The sequence below is a fragment of the Passer domesticus genome, chromosome 1 (genome assembly GCF_036417665.1).
Source record: "Passer domesticus isolate bPasDom1 chromosome 1, bPasDom1.hap1, whole genome shotgun sequence".
NCBI classification, from domain to species: domain Eukaryota; kingdom Metazoa; phylum Chordata; class Aves; order Passeriformes; family Passeridae; genus Passer; species Passer domesticus.
In genome coordinates, this window is record NC_087474.1 from 12,814,158 (window position 1) to 12,828,614 (window position 14,457).

General features: G+C 35.6%; 1 protein-coding gene across 15 annotated transcripts in view; it reads left to right on the top strand.

The window, feature by feature from the left end:
* PARD3 (par-3 family cell polarity regulator) overlaps window positions 1-14,457 on the top strand; it is a 441,795-nt gene that overhangs the window by 218,472 nt on the left and 208,866 nt on the right. For 13 of the 15 annotated variants that reach the window (XM_064395692.1, XM_064396060.1, XM_064395762.1 and 10 more), the window contains 2 exons: window positions 5,956-6,047; window positions 9,020-9,103. In XM_064395692.1, coding sequence (XP_064251762.1) covers window positions 5,956-6,047; window positions 9,020-9,103 — 176 coding nt within the window. The remainder of the gene's footprint in view (window positions 1-5,955; window positions 6,048-9,019; window positions 9,104-14,457) is intronic. The other 2 variants (XM_064395994.1, XM_064396373.1) reach the window with 1 other exon arrangement.

A 14,457-nucleotide genomic window follows, 5' to 3' on the forward strand; every position in this document is an offset into this window, starting at 1 on the left:
AACAATCCAGAGTGGGATCACCTCAGTCTGGGGAAAACAAACCTTGTAGTTTTCAGGCAAACAGCAAATATAGTCTGTGAAGTATGATTACAATGCACATTGTGAAATGCTGGAGAATCAGTGATGCTTTTTTGCACCAGACATTACTGGTGGGCTTTTTTCTGTCAGATCCCATTTGGTGCTGCTTTCCTTGTATGGTGTTGCCAAGGTGCATGCGTGTTTGCAATTTTTGCCTAATAATTTTTTCCCTCTTCCTCAATATTATTTGCTCTGCTGGTAGGCAGAGTTTATTCAGATGCATGAATTAAGAAGCACATTCAATCAACAACAAAAAAGCCTTTTGACTTTTAACGCATTTCTTGCTGTTTGTGGGTAAGCTATCACTGTAAGGACAGACCCAGGATTTTCTTGACTGTGAAGAAGCAGAAGGAGCAAAATGTCTCAAGTTAAATTCACTAGCAGGAGAGCCTTTTGCCTAACACACGAAAGCTCTTAAAAGGCTCTCATACTTTTTGGTGCTGTCTGTAATGCCTACTGTAAAAAGAATTAACTGCAGCATAATCTAGTAAAAATCTTTTTTACTGGAAGCTCTGCTACTTGGCCAAACAGAATTTGTGTTGTGCTCCTGCCACCAGCCTGGCTTGCTGTCTGAGAGAGGTGTGTGCCACCAAATCATTGCAGAACATATGTGTGTCATTTCAGTGATGCATCACATCACAGGTTGTTGAGCCTGTAAAGACCACTGACTTCAGTGAACCTCTAAATTGATACTCACTACAAAATAACTGCGATACCTATTAGTATTGCCAGGTTTTTAATACATGTTTTAGAAAGTCATTATGAATGAAAAAATGCTAGTTATTCAAAATTGAATGAATTGTCACATACATTTGGCAAAGGAAGGTTCTATCAAATTATACTTATTGGCTCTCTGGTGTTCTGCTTTTTGGACAATAGGAAATCAAATTAATCTCTCTTTAAATCTGTAAAAGCATTTCCTTTTAAGGCACTTCAAAACAGAAATAGTGCCATTGTAAAGCCAACCAGGCTTAAGGCTCAGCTTGATCAGTTTAATAAATGGGAAATAAGAGATGATTGCCTGTGATAGCAGGGAATGAATTTGATATTCATCAGAGACCTGAGAAATCCCTTCCATTCTACACTCCTCTATGTCTATATGATATCTATTCACTGATTTGACTGAGCAAGGCAAATTTCATTTTAGAGTAGTGAGGCATATAAAAACTATGTGAATATTGTCATTTCCAATTGCAGGGTGACCATCCTGCAGAAGGATGTGAGTAACATAGGGATTACTGAGATGTAAGGAGAATATGAACTTGTATAAGTGTGTGTGTGTGTGTGTATATACACACATAACATTAAATAATTTTTTGCATGCTTTTTCTGGTGTTTAAGTGGATGATGATTTAATGTAAGGTTTCTCTCTCTCCCTGGATGGCAGTGCACCAAGTGCAGGGCTGTTGTGAATTACACAAAGCTCTCACCTAATTATTTGTGCATATGTATGTATGTTCAAGAGGGAACATAGCCTATTTTTTGTATTCAATATTTTTTGGGTTTTCCCCATGTTGTCTTTGTAGCTGCTCTTCAGATTTGATTGAAAATTGCCATTCTCTGGAGATTTGGCCGGTTAATCAAAAAGTGAGAACATTAGCACAAAAGCCTGATGCTGGTGTATTTGTGCTAGTTAAGACACAGGAAAAGAGGTCTCCTAGGAGCTGTTTCCCATCAAGTGTGATCACACAGAGAGAGAGAGAACCTACTTTATGTTGCAAGAACCAAACAAACATTTATGAAGCACAGCTGCCAGGAGACTAATAGCAAGTATGTCTCTTCTTCCATAATCATTACAGAGAAGTGCAAGAGTCTAAAAGGGGAAATACGAAGGGAAGGGCATATTTTAATAGCAAAAGCTTTATTTTATTTGTGTAGTGGATGAGGAAAAAAAATATTGTCAGGAGCTTGTCATTATAGATAACCTGTCCTTCTCTGCAGTAAAATCTAAAGTGCCTGTTGGGTGTTGGATCCTTTCAGTTTATCATTTACAGGACTTACTGTGCTAAAATTAAAAAAAAAATAAATGGTAGAAAACAAACAAGCCAGTGTCTGATGCTCCCTGGGAAGGTGAATCTCACTGTGATGCTCAGTGAGGCAATGCTGTCTCCAGCCAGTTCTCAGCCCCATAGCCACTACAGAGGGACTGAGCTGACTGAATACCATACTCATATATGGTATTAATACAAAATACAGAAATTAAATTATCGTAGCTTATCAGTATTATATCAGCTCAATAATATCTGAAGTTTAAATCAGTCACATTCTTGAAGGAGGAGTTTGAACAGAGATGAATGGGAAAGTGCTTCTTTGAAGACAAAGTTGTGGATTAATTGGAGGCAGGAGCTGATATTTTGGAAATGGACATTACAATTCCAGTAAGATGGGGAAAGCACGGCTGGTTTTGGGCTTTGGAAATTATACTAGGCAGATTTCATTGAGAAATATTCTGAGAAAATGTAACTAAAATAACTGTTTGGGTTCACGTATATTGGTTATGATTCTGTTGGCAAGAATACTGCTGACGTTCCTTAACTCTGCAGATTTTGTAATCCTAAGTGGTGATAGAGAGACTGTCTTCAAAAATAAAAACCCAATTTGCAACTTTTCATATGTATTTCATTAACACTGTGCAGGTGAACTGTGAAATGGTCCTTTTAATAGGTAGAACTTTTAGCACTAATAGTCCATTTTGAGCAGTTAAGATAATTTTTCAGTTTTTGAGTCATTAATTTTATTACAGAACTTAGAAAAATAATGATTTCTTTTTATTTTTCAAACAGTGGGAAATTTTGCACTGAGCACATCAAGATATGGAGAATTACATTGAAAGAGATGCTTTAAATTTTCCTCTGTGCTGTAAAGATTAAAGGATCTTTTAATTACTCTTATTTCAGTTTTGGAAATAAACACATTCACTCTTTAATAGCTGTACATTAAAAATTGGGGTTTTTTGATATAGCAGATATCAGTGGTTTTATGTAGAGAAAATAAACCTTACAGTTTTGGGAGTTTGTTCAAATTAGTTATTTCTGAGAAATATCTGCAGTAATATCCATGTGGGTTCACAGAAACTTTCTTGCTCTTGTCCTTTTCCTTGTTTACCTTATCCAGGTCGAATTTGCCTTTCAGAAGAAAACTGCTTTCCAAATAAAGAAATAATTGCTTGATGCAAAGATTTTCACAGCTAGTTAGTTACTTTTCGTAGTAAATCAGAATTTTAAGTCAAATCCCTCTGCAGGTGTCCAATTTTTCTCTCTGTTCACTTCAGTGTAAATCAAAATCTGTGTTATTTCAAGAAGAAAAGAGAGTCTGATTACTGTAATATTAAAGATTTTTTAAAAGGGTACATCATACATCTGTTGATCATGGCAGTAGTGCTTTCATTAGGATTATGATTGCTCCTCTAAGCACCTATTTATGGGCACATGCATGGTTCTGATACAGATCTGTCTGCTGTCCAGGAAAAGCCAGACAGAGGCGTGTGGGAGCTGCTGTTTCTTAATTGCTTGGATAACTGACAGTCAGTGTGGTTCCAAAACTTGCTGTGTTTATGATTCTCAAAACAAAAGGCACAAAATGTAGATGTGATGGTGCCAGATAGCATCTGTTAGACGTAGCTTTTGATTTGCAGTTTCTGCTTTGTTATATCCCAAGATGGGAAGGTGCACAGGAGGCAGCTAACTTGGCTGTTTGCTTTGACCTGGCTGCACTCGAGGTCAGGCACAGGGATGCTCCTCTCCTTGGCAGGAAAAGCCCCCACACCACCAGGTGGGACAGAAAGAAAGGAATGTCCAAGAGAGACTTAGGTCTGGTGGGAGAGACTTAGGTCTGGTGGGAACAAGAGCAAAGATACTCTCAGGTTGTGGAAGGATGGGAAGAAGGGTTTGTACAAGGATTTAGCTCAAGCGTTGCACAGGGGCTGTGTCCCAGGAGGGCACTGAAGGCAGGTCTGTCAACAGCAAGCCCAAAGGACTGCTGCAAACACTGAGTGGGGCAAGGGGAGTTCTGTTTACAAACTTAAAGTAGTCAAGAGAAAAGTTTTTGGGGCTAAAAAGTGATGAAGTGTAGGACTCAAGTGTTACTAAATGAATGATGCTTACCTTGCACATGTATAGATGACTGCTAAAATGACACAGCATAAAGCCAGACATTTATTTTTTGGCAGAGGCATATCTACAAATAGGATGTTATTTCAGTCTCTTCTTCCATGTGTGTGTGTATATATGTATATATATGTGTGTGTGTGTATGTATGTATATAATGTATCTATATACTTCTTGCATATTTTCTTGGAAAAACCACACATGAAAATTTGCCAAAAACCATAGTATTAACAAAGTCATGTTCATCTGTGATGACCTTTTGTCATAAGTGAGATTCAAACTTGGGTTTCATCAGCAACTCTGCTGAAAAGAGTTCTCCTAAGGCTAGTGATAGCTTCATTGCAATAAAAATACATAGTTTTCTACAACCAGCAATGTCCCTAACTTCAAACCAGGAAACCCATGGCAACAGTGATTTGCAAGATGCTGTATGAAACAAAGTGTGCAATACCTGTTTTCAGTATGAAACAGCTCCAAATGTTCTGATTTTCCTTTATAAACCTTTTTGCATGTGACTTTAGAATTGGCATGGAGATTTTGAATATTTGTTTAATTTTAAACTTTATGCAGTGGTGCATATAAAACTTTAACTGAAATCAGTAAATATACATTTCTAGGCAGCTTCAAGATACTGGTTAACCTTTGAAATGTATTAATTACCTTGTGCTTAACAGAGGGAGATGATAAGAAGGTGCATATTAACACCTCTTGAGACACAGAATCATCACTCTTCCAAGCAGCTTGGCCTCACAAGGTGTGCTGCTTTCCAGGGTGCAGAAGGCATATCCATGGCCCATGGAAGCCTGGTGCATCCAGCCTCCCGCTTTTGCAGATTCTCTGTGGAAATCTCAATTGGACATTACCAACTGTCTCTGCCTGCCTTTAGCATCTCTTCAGTACTTTAATAAGTTGTCTGACTCTGTGTGCTAAACTCATAACCTATCATGTATTATTTCACCGACCTGATTGCTCTGGCTTTGTCTGTGTTTAAAACCTACTGTTAACACTCTGTAATATTTTCTGTTTGATTACTTGGGTATTTAAAAGTATAAGCTTCCAATAATTAACATACACATAAGAATGGGTTTAGAACTTCTTACTGAAGTCCTTGAATTACCCTGATCTAAATTGGAAAGTACAGCATTCACAACTTTGACATTAAAGTTATACATTTGGTGAATAACGTATGTACTTTTTGGAAAGTGAAATTAAAAATAAAATCAATTGGTTAGCATTAGAGCCTCACGTAGCTCTTTGATGTCTGCCTACTCTGGCAAGCTATTAATAAAGGCCGTGATAAAATGTTTAAAAAGCTCTTGGTACTTCATGGAATTACAGAAGCTGCATTTTCTTATACTATTTTTAAGTCTTTGCAAATGAGCCTCAGTGATCTGCCTTGTGTGTGTTCAGTCAAGCCCCCTGCCCAGGGAGAGCCTGGGAGGAGTTTCCCCAAACACTGCTGACCATCAGCTGATTTTGTGCTTTTGCTTGTCAACCTTCTAAAAAAATGCTGACTGTGATAGCTTCTGTAGCATGGGTTTTATAACTAGCAGAAATTGTGATACAATACTGGCCAAACTATAAATATAATTGCAAAATGTTTAAAGTGACAAAACCTAATTTCGAACCATTTCAGGCAATTGTGGAAGCACAGCATTTCCAGTGCACATGTGGTAACCCCAGTAATCTGAGAATGGTAAAATATCATTACTAAAATGAGTTAATAAAATTAAATGTAGGCTTAAATAATTTTTTTTTTTTTACTATCTAGGATGAAGATCGAACAGAGGAGGACAACAGCAGAGTTGAGCCTGTTGGACATGCAGACACTGGTTTGGAGAATGCTACCAATTTTTCCCTGGAGTAAGTTACTGGCAGAACATATTGTTTTAGTGAGTCTTAAGATTGAACACAGACTAGCGAAGTACTCAGAATAATATAAGTGATACTACTCTTAGAGAAATTGGGGCAATCTTTTTTAGGTCATGTGTCATTTTGGTTTTAAAAAATTGATCTTTTTAAAAGAGATTCTAAACAGTTTAAAAAGCTTGTATTAAAGATGAGCATTGGAAACTTGACATTTATAAGTGCAGATGCTACAGTAGATTTTCTGCCTCAAAGAAGATGCTTATTTGATGGAACTTTGAAAACTTGACACAAGGAATAGGGTCAGTGCTAGTACAAATAGATCAACAGGCAAGAATTTCAAAGGGGAAAGTCTTAATTCCGATCACTAGGTCACAGTCTCTAGGAAGACCTGTCACAGTCACAAACTGTGAGGTCAAAAACCTCATACTTTTGAATGGATCAAAACTGGTGTTTTGTTAGCTCCACCTAATTTAAAAATGCAGTTACTGAATGATATTTTATGTCATCAAAAGATACAGCAAACTTGACCTTTTGCATTTCATTGGAAAGAACTGATGCAGACCTTGTTAGGGAGTAAATGAGAAAAATATCCCTTCTAGCCTTAAATTAAATCTTTTAAATTTATTAACTTAAATTTTAAATAAAATTAAATCTTCTGCTCCTGTTATTTTTGAATTAAATTATGAATTAGGGACAGAGGTTTTAAATGTTAGATAAAGATCATGGTGACATCTATTAGGCTGTAGAACGTGCATGTTACTCGGTTCCATTTACAAAATCTGTTACATTGTAAATTCCAAATGCTGTTTCCTAAATAGAATTTGCAGAACTTCTGTCAAATGTAATGCTTCCTGTTGTTGCTTTTAAGTAACTTATTGACTTCTCATCATATGCTACTTCATTTATGTTTTGTTTTGATCTCATACTTCTTTGCATGTTTGTTTGAAGCAGTTGGCCCAAACTTCTGAGAAAATCAGAAAGCCAGATTGAAAGAATCTCTCTTAGGAAGCTATCATTTCCTCTTTTATTCTGTTTTACAAAATTTAACATTTGAATTTGGGATAGAATTTTATTTTTTAAAAGGAAAAAATGTAAGAAAAATGAGTGCAAAGATATTAAATGTGCATTTTGAAGAAATGAAAAATGACTGACTCAAGCACTAGAACAAGCTAAATTATGTACACTGGATATTGAAAATAAGTGGTTTTTTAAAATTTAAGTCCACTTGGGCCGTTTCAGGTGCATCACACAAATTCTCACTTGTTCTCTTTCTTAGCCCTTAATTTTCCTCTAAGTTAATAGCAAAGTCAGAAGAAAGCTGGTCATAGAGAATCACAGACCTGCCAATAGCAAATGATGTCTTTTAGAGTTCCCTTTGGAGGTCAGAGGAGTTGCTTGAACCCTGTGAGCTCCTTTGCACACTAATTAATGACAACTTAGCCTTAACATACAGTGAGAAGGAAATGAAGTCATCCTGTATAGACACTGCACGTGGAACAGTATGAAATGCTGTATTGATCTCAGTCTTAAAACATTGATCCATGTCTGAAGAATAACACGTTTTTGGCTGAAGTCTCTCAGCTCTCCTCTTGTTGCACTACTTTCTTGAGCTAACAGTGACAATAAGGGTAGAGACCTTCCATTCATGTTTAAAAATCAAGGTAAAAATTCAGACACCAGTTGAGGCATACAACAAATGTAAAGGCTATCTTAAAAATATATTTAGAAAATTTAATGTAGGACAAAAGTAAGACAAACTGTAACTCAGGATTTGTGTTGACTTCCCAAGCATATGTGGTCTGGTTAGTCTCAAATTACAGATTAAGAGCTGCAAGCTTTCATGATGGGCCACCATATGATCAAGAGCTTGTTGAAGGAAGTAGAAAATCTTTTACTGCTATCACAGGGCATTTGTCTTGCTCTTTGCTCCATTTTGAGATTAAATTTTATTTGTATTCATATGAGGAACAAGCTTTTCTATGATCTGTTTGTATATATATCTAGTGCCAGGAAATATGGAAAAAGTATGTAATGCTAGAGAGAGGCATAAGCTGCAAATTTAGGTTGTGGCTTCTGTTCAGATCTCTCACTTCCAGTTTTACTGAGAGGTTTGGCTTCTGTGTATTATTTTCTCATTTATGCATTTATAGCTCTTTATGGTTCATGGGCTATATTCTACCTTTCCAGATGTGGGCATGTTTCAAAGTCATTAAGAGATTTGGTCTAAATCTATTTCTACAATTTTTGCATGTTTCTTTCTGAACCTGTATTTTCTTCTGCTGCTTTTTTTCCTCACTACAGCAAAATTTATAATTGAAAACTAAATGCATGGTTGCTCCAGGGGACGTCTGGTTGGTTTTGAATGTTACAGTTAAAACTTTGGAAACTTTGCTTAGTAAGGAAATGCAGGAATCTTCCAGTAAAAGAAATGGAATTACAATAAAACAGATTAATGTGTTTTAAAACTGGAAGGATTTAGCCAATTAAAAATTTAATAATTCTTATTTGATTGTGAGGTAGTTATGGGAAAGCTAATGTAAAAAATTTAGCGTTGGCTCTAAGATAAAAAAGTAAAGCATGCTAGTTCTATGATGAGCTTTTAGGTTTTTGAGGAAAAATTGTGTGTGGCATTTAAGGTATTTCTACTCAATGGTCAGTTTAACCTTAGAATAAGAAAGAAATAAAGCAATATGCATGCAGTGATGATGATGAGACCTATTTTTATGTATTCAGCTAAATTAAAAAAAATATTATATTTTTCTTGGTCCTATTAATTGAAGTATTTTTGATGATTGGTCTCCTTTCATGCCATCAGATTACTCTTCAGGTACGTAGCGTTCAGCAATGCTTTCATCACCATGACTTGGTTTCTGGAATGGTTTTGTTTCTCTGTGTATGTTTGTGTGGGGTTTTTTGGTTCCTTCACGGTACATGTTCACATTCCCTCATTCGTCATTGTCTCACAGTGATATGGTAAAGCTCGTCGAGGTCTCCAATGACGGCGGGCCTTTGGGAATCCATGTAGTGCCTTTCAGTGCCCGAGGCGGAAGGTAACGTATCGTGTAGGATTTTATTTGCATTGTAATTTGCTGTGCTTTATCTTGGTTAATTTTTGTGTTGTGTGCCTTTGCCCTCTGTAGAATACTGTCTGTTTTTCAATTACTTCACTGATTAGGAAAGGAAGAAATGCAAGTTTGCTGACTCTGTGCTTGGAATGGACTCCAAAGTTCAAAGGCTCTGCTTAGAAGGAGTTAGAATTTGGTCTTGTAATCTCAGGGTAAATTGAAAGATAAAGACGTTTCCTTTTGGACTTCTAAAAATTATAAACTTCTGCCCTAATTCAGGTGGATATTTTGGAACATTTCCCTGTGTACTGTTTAAACCACAAGTTTCAAAATAACAGCAGGACTAAACCAGAGATGTCCTTTGCTTTTGCTTGTTAAGAGTAGGAGAGAAAACAATTGCCATACTTTCAAAATTTCATGTTGCCCCATCTGTTGGGGTTAAAAGGAAGTAACAAAACCGGTTAAAACATTCTGGTTAAAAAGGTGTAAAGAAAGCAGTTTACATTAAAAAATACAATGTGGGGGATTTTATTAATAAGCAGAATACATGTCTAATGCTTAATTTGCTAATGCAGAGTTTTAGTATTTAGGGTCATGAAGATAATCTCAGAAAAAAGAGCTAAACTTTTTTATTAATTATTAATGGATTTCAAACTTTTAAGTACCTTGAGAAATTATAATTTTTCAGCAATATATGCAAATTTTATACTGGTGTTGCATATTCTAAGTACACGCTCTATTTTCTCTCTTAAATGAAGAGGGAAACAAATAGATGTATCTTAAAAGTAATCTTTGCACATGAAAAGGGATGTTATGTTCTCGAGTCTGTTGTCAGAGTAGCTACTTCAGTTTCATAGTTAAAAACTAATAAATTAACAAAACCAATTTGCTATACAAGTGTATCTCTCAAATATTAATATACTATATTCAGAAATACTAGAGTATTTTAGGTACTTTGCCTCCTATACAAAATATCTTCACGGGTTTTTAAACACAGCATAAGAGCTTTATTTGCACTTGTTACTTAAAACCCAATGCTTTCATGGCCTAAACAGTATGAACTGTTCATACACTGACATGTATTATGAGAAAATGTAATTTGTCTTACTTTAAAGATACTTTTTCTGGCGACTACAAGTATTAAGAGCAAACTTCTGTTAAATGGTGAATTCTTCTCTTCATAATCTGAAATTCAGTAAATTCAGAGTGGGTATGGAAAGGGCACGAGTGAACAGTGCTTCAAACATAACTCAGAAGTAAATCCGATCAAGTTAGGAATAGCTGAAATGTTCACACAGTTATCTGGGATTTTGACAGTGTGAAGGCCAAGGAAAAGACTGGTTTAAGAATGTCAATTGCCTGCTAAGTACTTGTTTAATAAAACTGATGTTAAAATATATATTTTGACATTTTGAATAAGAATTTTAACTAGAGTAAAATTCGCTTCCATCCTGTGAATGTGATTGTCAAGTCTGAGACAAAGCTTAAACTGTTCATACATAATGAGACCATGCTAAAGAAAAAAACCCACATAAACACAGAAATAAAATTTATAATTTTTTTAAAACAGAAATTTAACTATATCATGCAAAATTATATGATAAAGTTTTACTGCAAGAAAGCTAATTTTAAATATAGATGTTTCAAATCAGGACATACTGGAAAAGCAAATTCTATTACAAGGGAAATAATTTTTATATTAAAATGTGTCCTCTTTTATCTTATACTATTAGAACTCACTTCAATGAAAAATGAACCATATGTGTCATTGCTGAGTTTTTTTGACCCTCTACAAAATAATCTGCTGAAGAGGGGAGACAGTTGATGTCATGTCTTGAAAGTGTAGAAGAGCAGAGTTGGGGAGGATCTAGAATATTTCCAAAAGTTTTCTGCCAAGCCCTGTGTGTTCTAATGAAGCAAAAGCAGAGTTCATTGCTTGGGATTGATTCTAAGTGCTTGTGTTGTGCTGCTGCTTTACTGTCTGCATACCCATGTCTCTGCATGCTTTCAGGTAGGATAAACACATTTTTCTCCAGCTACCTCCCGTGTGGACAGGGGAAGGAACACACTCAGGATCAGATTTGAAGCAGTTGGTGGGGATTTGGTTATTTTTTTTTTCCCCTCCTGGTTTCTCATTTCTTTTGACTGCATAAGACACACTTGCTTCTCCTTTTGCTAGATTCAGAGGGAGAGCAGATGTATGGCAGGGATCTTCTGCTTCCTGCTTATTTCTCACTGTAGCACATGGCTGCTCTTTGTTCCTCCCCTGGCTGCAAAAAATAATTCTCCCTGCTACAATCAACCTACAACTCCCTGCTTATAATAACTTAATCAGGGGAGGTGCTTAGTGGAAACCTAATTATAGAAAACCAGCCACAGGACTGAGTAAAGACTTTGAGGGATGTCCAAAAAGAAAAGATCTCATGTGTCATCTAGATTAGTCCGCTGTCCCATTGTTGTTTTATATTTGCTTGCTGTTTGGTTCCAGTTATGCTGTGTTTTCAATTACTTTTCTTGTAATTCCTTTCTCTTGCTTTTGAAAATGTTACTCAATAGGCAATGGTTATTTAATCAATAGCTTGAAAAAGTATTATGCAATTCACCTTTTTTTCCCCTATGCAATAAGCAGGAGCCTTCCCCCACCAAAAAATTTACACCAGAAAATCCCTCCTTAAGGAAACACTCCAAAACTATAAAAATTATGTGCCATATCTCTGTTGTTTACTTCAGTTGAGAAAATATTTGGCTTTTTCATGATCTTTTGAGGGTTTGGAATAAGAATCTTTTGAGTACTGGCTTTTGATCTTGAACAAAATCTGTAAAGGTCTCTGTCTCATCTATATAGATGTTACAAATTATTTCTGTTCCCAGTAAAACTGAGAATTTTTAAAATAAAAACCCATGTATTTCTCTGGGAATTGCACTATTGATTTGTAAAGACATGGTGAAACTTTATTCTGTGTATGTTTCCTTGTTATCCTTCTGGTTTTGCCTCTAGAAATGTATCTGTCTTTTATTGGCCTATTTGATCATATGATTTTGTTAGCAGATTTTATTCACCTTATCAAAAGAGAGGAGGGTATACATATTCATCACCTTATGGTTATGCATTTTTTAAGGATAGAAGTTTTGTTTGCAAACCGGCTGGCACATTTTTGCAATGGCATAGATCAGTGCTGAGCAGAAAAGGAGGCATGAAAATGAAAGTAGAATGAAGGAAGAAGAGAAGGCAAGTAGGAAAGTGTTCAGATAAGAGTAGAAAAAAGAGGAAATGAATGAGAGAAAAATATGAAAGGAAAGAAAATTCTAACTCTGTGCAAAATTAGCATACCACCAATCCTTCCTTCTTGTTAGGTGCTCAGAGACAGGAGCAAACAGTCCCTTAAGAATCTCATTTGAGCAGCCTGGATGATGTGGGATGTTCTGTTGATGTTTAAGCGAGATGCACCAAGTTTTCTGAAAGCTCAAGAGTAATTATAGCCTAATTTACCATTATATGGCCTCTTCTGCTTTTGAAATCTTCTCAAGCTCTATACCCTAGCTGCTCTTCTGAAATCCTGCCATGTCTGTCTTTGGAAAGAGATTCAATTGACACAAGGAATATATGAGAGAACATCAGAAATCTCTGTGAATAATGATATGGAAATCAGAGTCCCATAGGCCCAAGACTACTCTGAAGTCTACTTAGTAAAGGAGAACTGAAAAGGATTTGGATATTCATCTGAAAACCCCACAATGAACATCCACTAATAAGTATCAGACATGTTACTTTGATACAGACAGGTATGCACAGCTCTGCCAGCTTTTCTTCTGTTGAAATGTGCCACAAAATCCATGATTAACTCTACATCTAAAACCTACAGCTAAAAATGTTTTTTGTTATGTATCTTAAATGTCTTAAAATATTAGGAAGTCTCCAAAGAAGGGAAAAAAAGAGAATTCTTGTCAGTTTAAATTACAAATTTAGCAGGCTTTATTAAAAAGAAAGAAAAACCTCAAATGGAGGTGAGCATTTAAACATACACAGACCCTAACTAGAAATCTAGAAATTTGAAAATTTAAAATTATTTTTATTATTTTTATAGATTTTAAAATATTTTAATTATTTTTAAAATTTTTATTATTTTTCTCTTTCTATTTTTTTTTCTTTTAATTGTAAATATCCTTTATTTTCTAGAGTTTATAAATTCACCTCATATGTAACTGTAAAAATTTTAGTCTTGTACTCAAGGTACAAAGAAAACTAAAGTGGTATCTAATGGCCATTGTGTACAGTGAGAGTCCATAATATTGCCTTCAAGGTGCCTCTCTAATGATCATATTTTCTTTGATCAAGTAGGAGGTCCGTGCTCTCTGCCTCTCCATTTATTCTTCTGCATTTCCAGCCTTTTAAGTCTCAAAGGTAGCTATGGCTTGCAAAAACATATGTATGGGGAAAAAATTCTCTGTAGAGTGAATGTACCATTCCCTCAGTCTTGTATCTGAATTCAGACTGTCTGATCTCAGCCTTTAAGAAGTTTTCTAAGCGTAATTTGAAGTATTAGTCAAGCTAAAAAGCTGAGAAGTGGTTACCAAAGATTGGGAATTGGTTCTGGACTTCAGGCATGAAATTTAAATGCCTACACAGTGGTGCTGTGATGTCACTATCGGGTAAAGGACTTTATGTACAATTTAGCATTGAGTAGCCACAATAAATTAACTTGAACAAACAAGCCAATTTGCCTATTCTGACCTCTGAATCTAGGAATTTTATACTGTGTTTATGGTCTTGTAGAACTTTTCAGAGATCTTTCTAAGCATGAAACCGCTGCACATCAGCTTTTCAATCAATCCTCATTTTTGTACCTTAATCTAGTTTTTGCCTTTTCATGTTAGCGACTTTATGTAAACATTTAAATTGGCTATTTTCTGTTCTGTCTGATTTGATTACGCTACAGTTAGCTTGCAGGTAAATACATAAATAACTTCAGTGTGTACATACAATGGGCCACAATGGCTGAATCATAGTCTAGATGCTCAGTGTCAGTTTTTATTTTTACTTCCACTGTCAGTTTTTATTAAGATAAATTATCATCATTTCCATACATCTGGATGGCATGTGGAGAGTTCGCATTGCACAAACTGCCCCAACTAAGTCAGGCAATTTAGATGTCAATAAAAAAATCGCTGCTTATTTCTAATTTTATCATTGGTTGTAATTTATACTGAGAACAGAAATGTTAACACATGTAGCTGAGTTTATTTTAATAGTATAATTAGAGTAATGAACCTTGTGGAAATACAGTGGTACAAATGCTAATATAATCTCAGCTGCTTACATTCCCAATTAGGTATTTAAA